Genomic DNA, 16,633 nt, shown 5'->3' with positions numbered 1-16,633 from the left:
CTACTAATATAGTGCGTTAACACTGATGTTCAGTTTTTTTATATGAAACTTTTAGTATTTTATTTATTTTCATAGTTTTACAGTATTAGTAAAAATAATGGCCATTATAAATAAGTATAAAATGGAAGTTGATGAAAAAATAACCCTAAGTCTTCCTTGACTCCCACCCTCCCACCAAAAAACTAGCTAGTATATGGCAAATATCCTTTTCACACATTATCTTTAGACATATATTCACTTTATAGTGGTGGATGGTTTAGTCGCTAAGTCACGTCTGACTCTTGTGATCCCACGGACTGTAGCCTGCCAGGCTCCTCTGCCCATGGGGTTTTCCAGGCAAGATTACTGGAGTGGGTTGCCATTTCCTTCTCCAACTGATGTTCAATTTTTAAATCAACTTGTACTCCTGGGATAAAGCCAATTTAGTCATATTGTGTTATCGTTTTTATATATTGCTGGGTACAGTTTGCTAACAGTGTGTTAAGGATTTTTTTTGTCTATATATATGTATATATATTAAGGGATATTGGTCTACAGTTTTCTCATAACATTTTTGTCTGATTTTTATAGTAAGTTAATTGGTGGTCTCATAAAATGGGTAGGAAAATGTTACCTTCTCTATTTTCTTAAGAGAATTTGTGTAAAATTGAAATTATTTCTTCTTAAATATTTGATAGAACTCAGTAGTGAAGCCATCTGCCCAGAGTCATCTTTGCGGCAAGTTTTAAAATTATGAATTCAACTTCTGCAATAGATACTGGTCTATTCAAATTTTCTATTTCTTGTATCGGTGTTGGTAATTTGTGTCATTTAAGGATTTGTCCATTTCACCCAAGTTGTAGAATTTATTGCATAGAGTTTATGCCCTTACCCTTTTAACCTGTATAGGATCTATTCTGCAGTGATGTCCCCTCTTCCTGGTGTTGGCGATGTGTGTGTGTGGCTTTGTTCCTTTCTTTCTTGGTCAGTCTAGCTTGAGGTTTATCAATTTTATCAATCTTTTCAAAGAATCAGCATTTGATTTTTCTCTATTGTTTTCTATTTTTTTATTTCTGCTTTATTTCCTTCTACAAAAATTTATTTTTTCCAGCTTAAGGTAGAAACTTTATTTTATGCCTTTCTTTTCTTCAGATATAAGGTTTAAAGCTACAAATATATTTTTAAGTCCTAATTTAGCTGAGCTCACAAATTTTTATTTGGTTAAAAATATTTTCTAAAAAAAAAATCTATTTTCTGATTTTGCTTGTGATTTCCTCAATCCCTGGGTTATTTCCAATTATCTGGGAATTTTCCATATATCTTTTTGTTATTAATTTATAATTTAATTGTAGTCAGAAAACATACCTTTAATTATTTCAATGTTTGTTAATTAAACCAAACGGGCTGGTTGCATTGTTCAACTCTTCTATTTCCCTACTGATTTTCTATCCTATCAAGTACGGAGAGAGGAGTGTTGAAATCTCCAGTTAGGATTATGGACATCTCTTTCTTCTGGTAATACTCTCGGCTTTGCTTCTGTATCTTTAATCTCTGTGATTGAGTGCATACAAATTCAGGATATCCTCTTATCTCTGATAATATTGTTTGTCCTCAATTCTACTTTTCTGATATTAGTATAATCACTCCAACCTTCCTATGATTAATGTTTGCATGATACATATTTTATCTTTTACATTTAGCCTATGTTTTAATAGTCAAAATGTGTTTATCAAGTAGTTGTATTTTTTTTCAATATATATTTATTTATTTGGCTACATGTGGTCTTAGTTGTTGCATGTGGGATCTGGTTCCCTGACCAGGAATCAAACCCAGGCCCCCTCCCTACATTAGGAGCTCAGAGTCTTAGCCTCTGGGCCACCAGGGAAATCCCAAGTAGTTGTATTTTTAAAATACAGTTTGAAAATCTCTGCCTTTTAATGGAGTATTTAGACCATTTCCTCAAAGTAAAAGCTTCCTAAAACCAAGCAGTGCCTGTGGTTTGTGAAATTCCCTCCTGCATATTGTTGGCATTCCACAGGGAAAGGTTAAGTGACAGGGTCACTGCCTCTTCCAGGTTCTCTGTGCCAGTTCTCTCATCTGTAAAGTGGGGATAATTGTACCTACCTCATAGGGTGGTTATGAGAATTATATCCCATATAAAAGGTGCATAGCAAGCACTCAATAAATGAAAGCTACAGATAGCTTTAGCTCCTTAGATAGTAATAATAGATTATTACCATTATACCACTAAAGAACCCTCTTCCTATTTGGCTTTTAAAAAACAACTTTATTTATCTATTTTTGACTGATCTGGGTCTGCATTCCTGTGCATGGGCTTTCTCCAGCTGTGGATGCTCTTCTTTGTGGTGTGTGGGCTTGTCATTGTGGTGGCTTCTCTTGTCACAGAACACGGGCTCTGGGCCTGTGGCCTCAGAAGCTGCAGCATGTGGCTCAGCAGTTGCAGCTCCTGGGCTGTAAAGCACAGGCTCAATCGTGGCGCACGGGCGCAGTTGCTCCTCGGCATGTGGGATCTTCCCGGATCAGGGGTCAAATCCCCATCTCCTGCAATGGCAGGGGGGTTCTTTACCACTGAGCCACAAGGGGAGCCCCCCTTTCGCTTTGACGAAGTGTTGACTGAAGAAATGAATCCCACGGTAAAGTTACAGAGAGCTCTCATATGTATCCTCATCTGCTGAAAGTTACTATTCTAGGCCTGATTTTATATAGTTAAAATTTTATATAAGTCCTTTTTTTCTCTATTTTTCAACCATGGCCAGTTATCTGTTTTTTGTTGAAACCTATCATCTGTATACTTTAAACATTTGCATTTTCATTTTATATAAGTTATATCTCAATAAAATTGATTTTAAAAACTAAAACAGGCAATTCCCTGGTGGCCCAGTGGTTAGGATTCTGGGCTTTCACTGCTATGGCCCAGCTTCAGTCCCTGGTCTGGGAACTGAGATCCCATAAGCCATGTGGCATGGCCAAAACTACCACCACCCCCCTAAAAAAAAAAGAAAGAACTGGAAAAATTCTGTCACTTGCATCAGTGTATATAACTGATGTCATATACCTATGATATATGAACAGTGTTCATATATGAAGCTCCAATACTTTGGTCACCTGATGCAAAGAGCCGACTCATTGGAAAAGACCCTGATGTGGGGAAAAATTGAAAACAAAAGGAGAAGGGGCAGCAGAAAACAAGGTGGCTATATAGCTGACTCAGCGGACGTGAATCACTGACTCAGCGGACGTGAATCACTGACTCAGTGGACGTGAATCACTGGCTCAGTGGACGTGAATCACTGGCTCAGTGGACATGAATTCGAGCAAACTCCCGGAGAGAGCGGAGGACACCAGAGCCTGACATGCTACAGTCCACGGGGTCGCAAAGAGTCGGACACGACTTAGTGACTGAACAACAGCAACAGGTTAAAGGCTGATGATAAAGGCAACACCCAGATGCCCACCTGTCAGCTCAAACCGTGCGCCATTACCTTTGAAGCCCCTTGGCTGCTTCACTGTGTCGATCAGTTTCTTTTCTTCCTAGCTTTGCCGCACATGCAATATAGTCAGTATAGTCTTGGCTGCCTCTGAACGTTACATAAACAGAATCATCCTGAATGTGTGCTTCTGTGACTTGCTGTTTCTGCTCATCTTTGTGAACATTCACCTATGCTTGTGTGCATGGCGGTTATTACCTTTTACTACAGAATAGTGGGGCTTCCCTAGTGACTCAGATTGCAAAGAATCTGCCTGCAACACGGGAGACCTGGGTTTGATCCCAGCATCAAGAGGATCCCTTGGAAAAGGAAATGGCAACCCACTTCAGTATTCTTGCCTGGAAAATTCCATAGACACGGAAGCCTGGTGGCCCATAGTCCATGGGGTCACAAAGAGTTGGACACTACAGAGCGACTAACACTTTCACTGAATAGTGTTACTTTCTGGAATCTACCATTCTCTTGAGTTCATACGGGCTGTTTGCAGTCTGGGGCTTTTCTGAACAATGCTGCTCTGAATATTTTTGGTTTTGTATTGACAAAGGATCATGCTGGGATGGAACCACTGGGTTGTGAGGTATGGGCATGTTCAACTCAACTAGTTAATGCCAGCTGTTTCCAAAGTGGCTTATACTGACTTACCTTTCCACCAGCAGGCTAAGAATTCCTTTTTCTCTGCATCCTTGCTGACATCTACTAATCACGTTCTAACACTTCTGCCCACTTGGGTCTTTATAATAACAGCCAACACTTAATGCTCACATCAACTGTGGCAGGCCCTGTTCTGAGCACTCTGTGTGCATGATCTCATTTCATCCTCAAGAGAGCCCTAGCTGTTATGAATGTATTGTCATTTGTGAACAAGAGAGCAAGTCTTTGTCTTTCCCCTCCCCTTCTGTCTGAGCCTGGTGGCCACTCTCTGTGGCCATTTCACATGTTCCTTCTCCCATCCTGGGCAGGGCTGGGTCCCAGCACTGCCTTAGTCCCACCCAGAGCCTTTCCTCCTCAGGCTGTTACTCCCTGTCAGTCCGCCTCAGCCGCCCTGCCTCCTGGGACCGGATCAGACACTACAGGATCCAGCGCCTTGACAATGGTTGGCTGTACATCTCACCACGCCTCACCTTCCCCTCGCTCCTGGCTCTGGTGGACCATTACTCTGGTACGGCCGCCCCCCACCTCATATGAGAGTAGATGGGGATTTGGGCTCGGGGGCAGTCAGTCATCTCTTGGACACTTTACCTGCTGGAGAACATCCAGACAGAAGAGGGACCACCCCTTTCACCACACCAGTCTCTGTGCCAAGAAACTCAGCCTGGGAGCCCCGGCTTCATCTCACACCAACAGAGCCACTCAGATGTCCTGTGGGTGTGTAGGCCAGTACCTCACCCACCACTGTGGTTCTGAGTCAAGGTCCCCCACGGCTGGCACATTCTGTCCACAGGAATTAGGCCCACAGCTATTGTTACTATGGAATTTAGTCAATTCTCAGCATCTTCTGGTGCCTGTCCTGTAACAGCAGTGTCAGAGGCAGAGAGGAAAGACCAGTTTTTTTCCTCAGTTTTTGCTGAGAAAACTGACCAGGGGGTTTCTGGACAGTTGTTCCAGGCAGCAGATACCGACCGAACAAGTGGAGACTGATCATTCCTTAGCTTTCTTCTTTCCAAAGCACTTTCCTAATCAGAAAACTGGGGCTCAAAGAGGTCCCTCAACTTACCCAAAATCACACAGTAAAATTAAGTCTCCCCAGTTAGCCCAGAATCTTTGACTGCATCTCAGCTTCCAGATGAACAGTTTGAGACTCCCAATCCCACCAGCCAAGTGTGGAAGGCTTCAGGGTGAGGGTGGTTGGCTGGGGAGGGAAACGAGGCTGGAGTCGACCAGGTCAAAGATCTAGGTCTCTTCCTCAGAGCTGGCGGATGACATCTGCTGCCTCCTCAAGGAGCCCTGTGCCCTGCAGAGGGCTGGCTCACTCCCTGGCAAGGCCATACCCCCACCTGTGACTGTGCAGACGACACCACTCAACTGGAAAGAGCTGGACAGGTGAGGGGCCCCTGGAATGGGAAGGTGGAGCAAAGAATTAGAAGGACCCAACCCTGGGAACCTGGACTGGGGCTGTCACCTTCAGGGACACCTGGGAGCCAGAGAATTGTCTGAACTCAGAGGCCAGCCCGGGCTCAGTGGGTCTGCTGGGGGGACCAGCAGGGACGCCAAAGCGGGCATGGATACAGGGCATGCCTGGACACCAAGGTGGCCAGGGTGGATGGGCAGACAAGATGAGATACAACAGAGTACCAGCCCTGAGTGAGGTCGAGCAGGGGTCTGATGTGACAGGGAACAGGGAACCAGGGGGTTTCCAGCAGGTTCTGAGAGCAGGGACTGTGTGGCAGGGGCGGGGGAGGAGGCTGAGGCCCCCGACTCAGCTCTGTCCCCTCTCCACAGCTCCCTCCTGTTCTCTGAGGCATCTGCCGCAGGGGAGGAGTCCCTCCTCAGCGAGGGGCTCCGGGAGGCCCTGAACTCCTACATCAGCCTGACTGATGACACCTCCTTGGACGATGCCAAGGCCGAAAGCAGAAGGCGAAAGGGGAACCAAGGCTGCAGCGCCTAGAGCCCCATCTCAGCTCAGCCGGAGCGAGCACCCCAGAGGCAAGGCTGCACGGAGAGGAAGGGAGGGCTGGGACACAGAGGCACATCCAGGGTCCCACCAGTATCCTCTGGTCCTTCCCCTCTTAGCCCTAAGAAGTCACTTAACCTCCTCCCAGTGTGATGACGTGGCCTACAACCGCTAGTTCAAGTCTAGAGAAGTTAAGAACAGGGCCAGGACTCCAAAAAGAGACCAGATATCCTCTGGGATCTGACCCAGTCAGTTCCTGAGTTTGGGATTTCCAGTGTCATCTCCTTCTGCCTGTTGAGAGTCACTCTCCATCCCACAACTCCTCCCACAAGTTAGAAAACCTCCACCAGCATCAGGGCGGAAAAAGGAACCATTTAAAGAAAACTGACCAGTCTCACTCAGAATGCTACCACACCTCTGAAGGTAGGACTGCGGCCTGGAAGGAACAGGAAAGCAGAGGGGATGGGTGGCTTAAACAGCAGCAGAACCTGGGCTGGCCAGCTCCCACCTGACTGCCACACCAACAGCAAGACCTCTGACAGTCCAGGTCCTCCACAACCCCGTTAAGCCCCTTCTCTGGACAGTCCTAGCTCTCAGGTTTCTTTTATTGTGTGACTCATCCTTTGAACCTGGCTACGCTTTTCTGGCTATAGCAGCCTCGCCACCTTGTGGCCAAATGCAAAACGACACCATCTGAGCCCAGCACACTGCAACGAGGTTATAGTCACATTCCCTGGGCAGAGGCATCAGATGGTGAGCCCTCTCTCCACAAAGTCAAGGCCACCGCCTGTACCAACTCCAGTCCTCCATTTCCCTGCTGCCCATGAAAGGAAAGGGGCCTGGCTGAAGCTGCTAAGTGAGCAGAGAGAAGAGGGAAGAAGGAAGGGGAGGGGAGGCCACCGCCTCTATTGCCCTACTGGGTTCTGAAGCTAGAGCGGAGGTGGGAAAGACTTTACCAGTATCATCAACAGGGTCTCAATTAAAGATCTGATTTATTCAAGTATCTGAAAACATTCTACAATGAAAACCATTATCAGATGCTGCTTGAACTGTGCTATGGACCATGCACATACTGCCATACTGTTTTCAGAAGACTTGAAATGCTCATAATTGGTAGTTTAAAAACTGTACACCTGATGGAGAAGGAAGACAATTTAATGTTTCATCCAGATCCAGAGGTGCAGCAAATTAAAGGACAGCTCCAAACTGGCAAACAGGTATCTCATGATGGTCTCCAAGAAGAAACAGTTGGCGATGGACAGTTCAAAAGTGCTTCTCCAAAAGGTGGATGGTTCTTTAAAAAGTTTCAGGTCGCAACCCTTGCAGAAGACACTGATGCCCAACACACTGATTCTCGGTCCAGGAAACATCGGTCTTCCGGGTTCCACGTGGCTGGGGAGCCCCTACCAATCATGCTTCTGTGCTGTGACTAAGAGGGGTCTCTGGACCGGACAGGGAGCAGGTAGGGGCTGTGCACCGTCAGTCATAGTGGATGGCAGTGTAGAAGATGATCCAGATGACCTAGAGAGGAAAGAAGCAATGTTTACAGGTCCCTTCACCGACAGAGTCAACACAGGTCCTACTCCACCAAACAAAAGCGTCCTAACAAAGTGAGCACAGTGGACTTCCCGGGGGCAAGCCAATGCACGCGCTGCTTGGGGGCTTACATAATTTCACTGAAAACAAGATGTCTCCAGTAGAACCTAGGACCACCTTGCCGTGCTCCCAGAGGACCCTGGACAAGTCTCTCCTCCTGCCAAACAGTGCGAGGGCTGAGAGTTACAGATGTGGAAATGATGGAGGTAACGCAAATTGTACTGCTGCTAAGTGTTAGGGTCAGCAACGCGTGAAAACAGAACTCAGGTCATACTCTGTCAGCTCCGTGTCAGAGCAGAGGCTCTCACACCTGACTGTCCTTGCGATCTTCCAGAGTCTTTAAAAACACACAGAGATGCCCCGGTGCCACCTCCCAGAGATTCTGACTTCATCAGTCTGGGCTAGGGTTTACAACTTTTAATATATAACTTTGAGATGTAATCCATTGTTCATAAAGTTTACCCCTTTAAAGTATGTACAATTCAGAGGTTTTTCGTATATTCGGAGTTGTGAAAACATTTTAGAGCATTTTCATTACCCTGGAAACAAAACCTATTCCCGTTAATAGTTACTTCCCATTTCCCTTCCCACCCCTGTCCTAACAACCACTAGTCTACTTTTTATCCATATGGGTTTGCCTCTTCTGAACATTTCACATAAACAGAATCACAACATGTGGCCTTCTGTGTCTGCATTTTTTCACCTGGAATCATGTTTTCAAGGCCCACCCATGTTGGAGCCTGTACCAGTACTTCAGTCCTCTTTAGGGCCGAGTATTTCTACTTATGGGTATACGGCATTTTATCCAGCCATTCGTCAGGTGATGTCAAATGCAAAAAATTTCCATTTGGAGACTATTATGAATATGTGTTAAATGTTTCCCAGTTTTCAATATGCAGCCAGAGTTGAGAATTAGATGCATAAGTTGACAATGAGCCCTGCATTCACTCACCACAGGGAGACTACAGAGTGCCGCACCCCACACCTTATGAGACAACATTAACTCAAGAAAGGCCCTCCAGCCTCAGGAGTCTTGAAAAAACAGTACACAAGTCACACAATGTAACTATCAAAGGGCTCCCCTTGAATAACTGAGAGCTCTAGGAAACGACAAACCTTGCTGGGAAATTCTCAGTTACACATACCATGAACAAGGCAAACGATGTCATAAACCCTTCTTTCGTGAGCTCCCACGTGCCGCCATATTCTTCCTCGTCTATCTGCAGGTAGTTGCTGAAGTACAGGTACAGGACACCCGCGTTGATCAGGCAGAACCTGGAGCAAGGGAGGACAAGCACCAAACGTGAGCTGCAGGCGTGGAGGACCCAGAACTCCCACCAAGTGTCCAGCTCTGTCAGGGCACTGGCAGCTGCAGTTAACCGTGTCATGGGGGCAAATGAAGTGATCCATGAAAACACACCTAGGTCCTCAGTGGAGCTGCCCACGTGGTTGTGTCAGAGAAAAAAAAACCTCTTTTAGTTGATCGGCAAGCACATGTAAGTTCTCCAAGCCCCCTTGAAGACAGACAGAAGGCTGCTGAACAATCCCAAATAAGACCAGTTCCTGACAGCCTCCAGGTAGCTGCAGCTCGGGAAGGAGGGTGGTCATGGAAAAAACCCATGTGAAGCTGCTGCTTCACGGCCTAGTCAGGCAAGCAAGAGCACAGTAAAGCAGCCCCTGCATAACCCCCAACGGGAGACAATTTCTGAGTGTTCACCGGCGGCTACTGCACTCGATGCAGAGGTGAACCCGGCAGTGCCAGCCATCAGCTCACCAACTATGAGGGGGGCAAAAACAACAGTCAGAGTGGATTGAAACCAGAGGGTTCAGAAAGGTCTCTGACCCCCATCACATATGATTTAACAGATGCAGGAATCAGAATACTGAGAATAGAAACACAGCACTGTGCTCCACTGATCTCTTGGTACTGTAGCTGTGTAAAAGTAATGTTCATAAAGTGACCAAAACTTCCTTTATGATCTTTCCTTTTATAGTGCCTAATCTTATGGGGACTATATGCCTTAGGCCACACCCCTCTGAAGGCTGCAGTGGAAAATGTAAAGAGAACAGGTGCCTCCTGGCGGATGAAGTGTGAACTGCTGCAGGGCATGGTAGGGCAGTGTGATGACAGGAATATAAATCCTTGTGCAAGGTGGGGAGGGGGTGTGCTACAGACCTAAGGCTGTCTGAGCAAGGTGAGGCTGAGGCAGGGTGTGAATAGTCAGTGTGGGCTTTCTCAGGCCGGAAAGAACAGGAGTTGGGAGACTGGTTTAGACCTGTTTCAGGACATCAGTACAAATAGTTTGAGGACAGGGACTGGGAAAATGGCTGAATGGGGAGGCAAGAAGCCTCAAAGCCTTCGAGTTTAAGTGCTTGGGAGAACCATGGGTCCAGCAGCAGAAGCAGGGAGTCAGGAAGAACAGACAGTTTTTCTTGTATATCACACAAACTACAGTCCCTGGCTTAGCTATGTCATGGCCACATCCTTATCTGCTACTAGAAGTCTGGGGACCCAGCCAATTTGGCCACATCCCTCTGAAAGGAGTTTCATTTTGGACAGGCTGAGTTAGTGGCTCTAGACAGAGCCTACTAATGGGACTTAGAAATGTCACTGGCGCTCAGCTACTAAGCTCGTTTAGACTCTCCTACTGTAAAAGTGGTTGCTTAATGAGATAAGAAAGGGAAATACAAGTGAAAGAGACAAAGGATGACAGGGAGAGAGAAAATGGCTGACATTGGGCCTGCCTGTCAAGATTCACACACTAAGTAAAAAGTGAAGTCACAGCATTTAAATGTCTGGTGGTCAAGGGGGAGGGGTCAGGAAAGGACTGTAAGTCTCCACACTGAGATTTAAGGATGGGCATCCATTCTATATTGTAAACAGGAGAACCACATACCAAATGTATGGGCAAAGATGAGCATGCTGGATTGGGGTGGGGGCAGGAGGCTGTGCGTGTGTGTGAGTTGCTCAGCTGTGTCCGACTCTTTGCGACACCACAGACTGTAGCCTGCCAGGCTCCTCTGTCCATGGGAGTCTTCATGTAAGAATTATTAGTGGGTTACCATTTCCCTCTCCAGGGGATCTTCCCGACTCAGGGATGCATCTCCTGCATTGGCAGGCGGGTTCCTTACCACTGAGCCACCAGGGAACCCTGACTAGCGTGTCTTTGCTCTATTATTCCCAGACTGGGTGACTTCAGGGAAACCCCTCAGGGCTCCTGCAAGACGAGACAGGTGCAGGGGGTTCGAACCACTGTTACCTTCTCCTAGGATATGATCTGGGGAAGACAGGAGATTATTTTTTTTTGGCTTTTAGATTGCCTTCTGCCATCTCTGGCCATTTTCCTGGTATCTGCCTTTTCTTCTCACAGGAAGCTCAAATGGGGTGACCAACATTCTAAAAATGTGGTATGTATCTTCATACCACTTCCACCCTGAGAAGATCTCTATGAACCCCAGGTCCTGCCTGCATCTCATCCTCCTCAATGAGTCCTCATCAAATGTCCACTCTGTCAAAAGTGAGTTGGAGGATAAAGCCTATGGTTTCCTTGGATAAACAGTTTGCTCAGCATCATAAATCAAAAACCTCTTTAGCTGGGAGAGAGGACTATACATTCCTTTTCGGTTACCTTCTGAGAAAACAGCCAACTCAAATGAGTTTGAAATGATTTCACACTTTTCACCCCAGAGTAAGGAAATAAGACATGTGATCACAGTTAACACATCTATGTGATTTTCCAATGTTGAGTACTGACAGTTTGTATTCCCTGTGTGAGAAGAGAAAAGGCCAGAGGTTTGCCTGTCCATTTCTACCATAACTTGCCCATGACTCCCATCTTAAGACAATTCCCACAAATCTTTTTAAATCAACCTAGTGGGCATGCAGTGACTTCTTAACAAGTTGAGTGATGACCAGGGGCTGGTGTCAAATGCTGCCATTGGCCACAGGTGCACAATAAAGGAAGAAGGACCCAACCTCCTACTTTTTCACTGCCTTTAAAATGTAGGGACCTGGGGCTTCCATGGCAGTCCAGTGGTTAAGTGCTTCCACTGCAGGGGACATGAGTTCGATCCCTGGTCTGGGAACTAAGATTCTGCATGCCATGTGGCAAGGCCAAAAAAAAAAAAAAAGTAGGGACCTAAAACAACTTCTGCCAAAGCCAAGATTCAGGACATTCAGCACAGTGCACAAGGAAGTGATCATCAGGTACAGGAGCTCTTCCACCTCCCAAACTTCCCTAGACAACAAAGGTCATGTCAGAACTAGATTCCTGTTACCAACAGGCAATATAGCAACCTCTTGCATGAGGTCACTATGGACCCATGAATGAATAAACTAACCCAGATCTTCATAAAGGTAATATGCCTGACTCAAGATGTTCCCAGGCTGCTGAACTGAGGAGTGCTGCATCAGACCCAGGAGGGCCATCATGGGGCCAGTTTTTTGCTTTAGTCATTATACACACACACACACAAAAACTTTAAAAGACAAAAAAACCCCAAGACTTACCCTGCTATTCCCAAGAAACCTCGCAATGGTAACACTCCCCAAATGACACCTAGGACCACAGCAATGATCTGTCGGAACCAGTAGATCACATCTAAAAATTCATCCTGTAGAAAAAAGAGAGAATGTATGCATTATCTGGAGGGAGTACTACAAGAGAACCTCTTGTAACAGGTGAGGAACAGAAATGCTTTCTGCTAAACTCATCTTCCAGAGAAATTTCCCCCCAAGCAATGGTATTTGGTTCTCCAATCTCTATATCTTCTTCTTATACTAAATTGTGGTTTAAAAAATAATATATATTTACTTATTTTGGGACTTCCCTGGTGGCTCAGATGGTAAAGAATTCGCCTGTAATGCAGGAGGTGCAAGAGACGTGGGTTTGATCCCTGGGTCGGGAAGATCCCCTGGAGAAGCAAATCACAACCCACTCCAGTATTCTTGCCTGGGAAGTCCCATGGATAGAGGAGCCTGGTGGGCTCCAGTCCATGAGGTCAGAGCCAGAGTCTCTTGTAACAGATGAGAAACAGAAAAGTTTTCTGCTAAACTCATCTTCCAGAGAAAGTTTCCCCCAAGACAATGGTATTTGGTTCTCGAATTTCCACATTTTCTTGTACTAAATTGTGGTTTAAAAAAAGATGATATATTTACTTAAGAGATGGCTTCCAGGGTGTTGTGCTCTAGAATTTCATTTTTTTTTTTTTCAGAAGCTACAAAAATGAAATCGCTGTGACAGTAACTGAGCTACTGGCCAATTAAGTGACCTGGGGATACCTAGACAGACTAACCACAGGCGGAAGGGCTGACTGTGAACCAATTCACTACCACTTCTCCACACAAGGAATTCTGAGTAAGTCACAAAGGAGAGGCTGCATTAGAAACAAAAGTGAAGAAGGTGCCAGCACATCTAATTTTCATACAAGAACATGGAAGATTCAGGTTTCTGACCTTCCCTGGACTGCAGAAACCAGTCCTTACACAAAGAAAGTAAGACATGACACAGCAAATCAGAAAGGTTTTACAACAGCTGGGCAGGACAAGGGCACTTTCAGGAAGTACCTCCCATTTACCCCCGCCCCCTTACAAGAACCCCAGGAAAACCTATTTCATCACTCCAAAAAAAAAAAAGGGGGGGGGGGGAAGATTGCAGATATAACAATCTTTCCAGGCCAACTGGAATCAAGCTATTGGCAACAGTTCCCTCCCCACCATGGAGCAGAGGTGGGGAAGTGCTCACATTCATATCTTCTGAATGCATGTGACCAGTAAGGACATCGTGAAGTTCCCCAACCATTCCTCACACACATTTGGTGGTTTCTCCCCGACCCCTACTCCCCACCACACCGCATGCACAAACGCTCACCCCTGAAAGGCGGTCTGTCTCCCCTCTTAACTCTCACACTTTAATAAGTATATTAAATATAATAAGTATATTTAATAAGGGTATTCAGTTTTCTCATTCGACAGGAAAGCAATGGTAGCTCACCTTTAGTGAGCCTCACTGTGTGCTAAGCACTTTAACGAAGCAGGTACCCCACGTCAGAGTTTTTCTGAGACTCAAGTGAGATGATACACGGAGAGAACCGGACACATAGTAAGTATTCCATAGAAGTCTGCTCCTGTTACTGCTCCTGCCAACGACTCGGGCAGTTAATTCTACATCAGTGACTTACTCAAGATCCTGCTGGCACTAAAAGGCGGAGATGGAATCGAACTCAGCTCAGTCTTGCCGTTCAGGCACGCGACCTGCCTGCGAGGACAACTCCTCCGTCCCTCCTTGCGGGTTCCCGCGAGACCCAGGCGATTTCACCCTTTGACCAACTCTGTGATGAGTCCTGAGCCTGACAGCTGGACCCGCGCAGTTCGCCCCAACGCCCCTGGGCAACCCTGAACACGGCCGGGCCCGGACCGGGACAGGAGCAGGGGCTGGTTCGGGCCTGTCCTTTCGTCCCCGAGTCCCAGCCGGCTCCTCGAACGTGCGCCCCCGCTAGTCCCACCGCACCTTGTCTTCCCAGGCAGCGTCGCTCCGCAGCACCTTGCTCCAGACAGAGACTTTGAGGGCCCCGTTGGCCAGCTGCGGCTGAGACGGCTCCTCCTTCCGCCGCCCGCCGCTCATCCTCCCGTCGCGCCGCCCGGGCCGGGCCTGGGGCGCGCGGGCCGATCTAAAAGGGGTCGGGGTCTGGGGTCGCGGGTCACGGAGCGCGGGGCTGCGGTGGCGGCGACAGCGACAGGCTCAGCAGATCGGTTCTGCGGCGCCCCTCCGGCAGCCTGCACTTGGCCAAACACCCAGGCTCTGTTGGCTCGGTAGAGACCAGGCGCGCGGAAGGCGGAGCCACGCAGCGCCGCGCGTCCTCCACCCGCCGACGTGCACACGCAGCCAATCGGCGGCCGCGCAGCTGCCCGAGCGAGAGAACAGGCGCCGCTTCGGCGCAAGCGCACTGTGCTCGGGGACGTGACGGCAAGCTTCTGCTGACCCCGCAGTAAGGTGAGAGGGAAGGGACAATCTTGGTAACGACGACGCCATGAGCGCGAGGAGATGCAGCGGAAGCATAAGAACGATGTTACCGAGGAAAGCGAGGTTAAACGGGAGCTTCATCCAATCCGCCACAGCTTGCCCTCGAGCAGAGGAGCAGAACACGGCCCTGCCTTACCCGAGGCGTCCTTTGGAGCCCAAGCCTTGCTCCCCGGGGCCCCCAAGTTGCCCCTCGGCTTAGCCCTCGCTTGTTTCCCCCTAACCTTGCCAAGTCCCTTAGGACCTTGTTCAGAAAGTTCATTGTTTGTGTAGTAGTAACTTTAGTGTCTCTTCATGCCTACCATCCTCTTTTGACAGATGTGACCCCTGAGATCCAAAGAGGGGAAATGATTTTCTAAGGCTTTCAAGGGTGTTGGAACCAGCTGAGGACTCCTCAGGGGAGAAAGGTGATATTCTCTCTCAAGGGAGAATATCTTGTTAGATATTCTGACAAGAATATCTGAGAATTAATCCAGCGTGTCCTCGCTACGCGCTTGGTTAGTGGTTCACAAGTGTGCTTCTGGACCAGCAGCAGGTGAATTACCTGGGAATTTGATTAGAGATTCAAATTCTCAGATCCCACTCAGACCCATTGAATCAGAAACTCTGGGGTGGGGCGCATAATCAGAGTTTCCGCCAGCCCGCCAGGTGGTGCCCTGAGCACACTGTACAAAGTAACAAGGCACATGGGTCCTGTGTGGTGGGTTTATAGAGGCAAAGTAACTTGCTCTGAACCACTCAGCTAGTACCTGGCTCTGTCTGATTTCAAATTCTGCACCCTGGGGAGTTTCCTGGAGGTCCAGGGGTTAGAACTCGATATATTTCCCTCCCATGGAATCTGGTTCAATCCCTGATACCAGAACAAAGATCCCACAAACCAGAGGAGCGACCAGGCGGCCAAGAAACAAAACAAAAACCTGCAGGTTTTTTTGTTGTAACGTATATTAGAACTGCATTCCTTTTTTATTGCCAAATACTATTCCAGTCTATCGACGTATTACATTTGTTTATCCATTCATCTTAAAAAAATTTTGTTTGGCCCCACCCCGCATCATGTAGGATCTTAGTTCCTCCACCAGAGATGTTTCCCCAGCCTCCTGCATTGGAAGGAGGAATCTTAACCACTGGACTGCGGGGGAAGTCCCTTTTTATTTACTGGTGTTGTTTTTTATAATGTAGTGTTGCTTCTGCCATACAACAAAGCAAATCAGCCATAATTACATATATGCCCTCCCTCCTGAGCTTACCCCACCCCTCTAGGTCATCACAGAACACCAGACTCTCTCCCTGTGTTACACAGTAACTTCTCACCAGCTATCCATTTTCCACTTGATAGTGTGTATTTGTTGTTGCTACTTTCTCCACTTGTCCCACTCTCTCCCTCCCCCTATTTTTATTTATTTACCTGGCTGCCCTGGGTCTTAATTGCAGCAGATGGGATCCTCCTTGTGTCATGCAGGATGTTTCCTCTCAGCGCAGAACTTTTTTTTTCATCTGCACTGTTAACCTTAAATATAGCAGCAATAGGGTCAGAACATCCTTTGCTTACCTGTCAATATTCATGTGTGGTTCTCCACCTTAGGCGAACAATGGAATCTCCTAGGAAGCTTTTTCAGAATACCATAGCTGTTGTCTTCTACCACAACCCAATCCCAAGATTGTGTTTCAGTAGGTTGAGCGGGGCTGGACCCCAAAGATGATACACACTGCAACAGACATTACTTTTTATTTTTTTATTTTATTTTATTTTTTTTGCAACAGACATTACTTTGTCCGCACCTGGTGGGATGGCCATATACCTGACACGGGTGTACACCTTTCGTCCTAACTTTCACATTATCAGCCCTCCCTCCTCTGAACCAGTTTCCCTCCCCTATGCAAACCTAGAGTAAAGCCTAACCAGCTCACTCCAGTTTGGA

The 16,633-nt window shown here is 47.1% G+C and overlaps 2 protein-coding genes and 1 long non-coding RNA gene across 6 annotated transcripts in view; 2 read left to right on the top strand and 1 right to left on the bottom strand.

Annotated features, from left to right (window-relative positions):
• The window catches only part of SLA2 (Src like adaptor 2), a 31,059-nt gene extending 22,690 nt beyond the window's left edge, over positions 1-8,369 (top strand). For both annotated transcript variants that reach the window (XM_020892060.2, XM_070472599.1), the window contains 3 exons: positions 4,498-4,647; positions 5,396-5,528; positions 5,928-8,369. In XM_020892060.2, the coding sequence (XP_020747719.2) occupies positions 4,498-4,647; positions 5,396-5,528; positions 5,928-6,093 (449 nt within the window). In that variant the 3' untranslated portion in view covers positions 6,094-8,369. The remainder of the gene's footprint in view (positions 1-4,497; positions 4,648-5,395; positions 5,529-5,927) is intronic.
• On the bottom strand, positions 7,370-14,535 carry RAB5IF (RAB5 interacting factor). The gene is made up of 4 exons (XM_020892069.2): positions 14,205-14,535; positions 12,206-12,309; positions 8,841-8,970; positions 7,370-7,620 (listed from the first exon to the last, which is right to left on the bottom strand). Exons 1-4 carry the CDS (start codon positions 14,316-14,318, stop codon positions 7,579-7,581), a joined length of 390 nt encoding a protein of 129 aa, XP_020747728.1. The 5' UTR covers positions 14,319-14,535; the 3' UTR covers positions 7,370-7,578.
• A 66-nt stretch (positions 14,536-14,601) lies between these two features.
• The window catches only part of LOC110136391 (uncharacterized), a 17,895-nt gene continuing 15,863 nt past the window's right edge, over positions 14,602-16,633 (top strand). The window contains exon 1 of one of the 3 annotated variants that reach the window (XR_002313637.2): positions 14,602-14,687. This is a non-coding gene — a long non-coding RNA (uncharacterized lncRNA). The other 2 variants (XR_002313635.2, XR_011489614.1) reach the window with 2 other exon arrangements.

The sequence above is a fragment of the Odocoileus virginianus genome, chromosome 9 (genome assembly GCF_023699985.2).
Source record: "Odocoileus virginianus isolate 20LAN1187 ecotype Illinois chromosome 9, Ovbor_1.2, whole genome shotgun sequence".
NCBI lineage: Eukaryota > Metazoa > Chordata > Mammalia > Artiodactyla > Cervidae > Odocoileus > Odocoileus virginianus.
This window is presented reverse-complemented; position numbering and strand designations above follow the sequence as displayed.

Coding starts and splice junctions, on each gene's coding strand:
- RAB5IF (XM_020892069.2), bottom strand. CDS start 14,318: ATGAGCGGCGGGCGGCGGAAGGAGGAGCCGTCTCAGCCGCAGCTGGCC. Junction 8,971..12,205: donor GGTTTCTTGGGAATAGCAGG/GTAAGTCTTGGG, acceptor CCCTTGCTCCAG/GTTCTGCCTGATCAACGCGG. Junction 7,621..8,840: donor CATCGTTTGCCTTGTTCATG/GTATGTGTAACT, acceptor TTTCCTCTCTAG/GTCATCTGGATCATCTTCTA.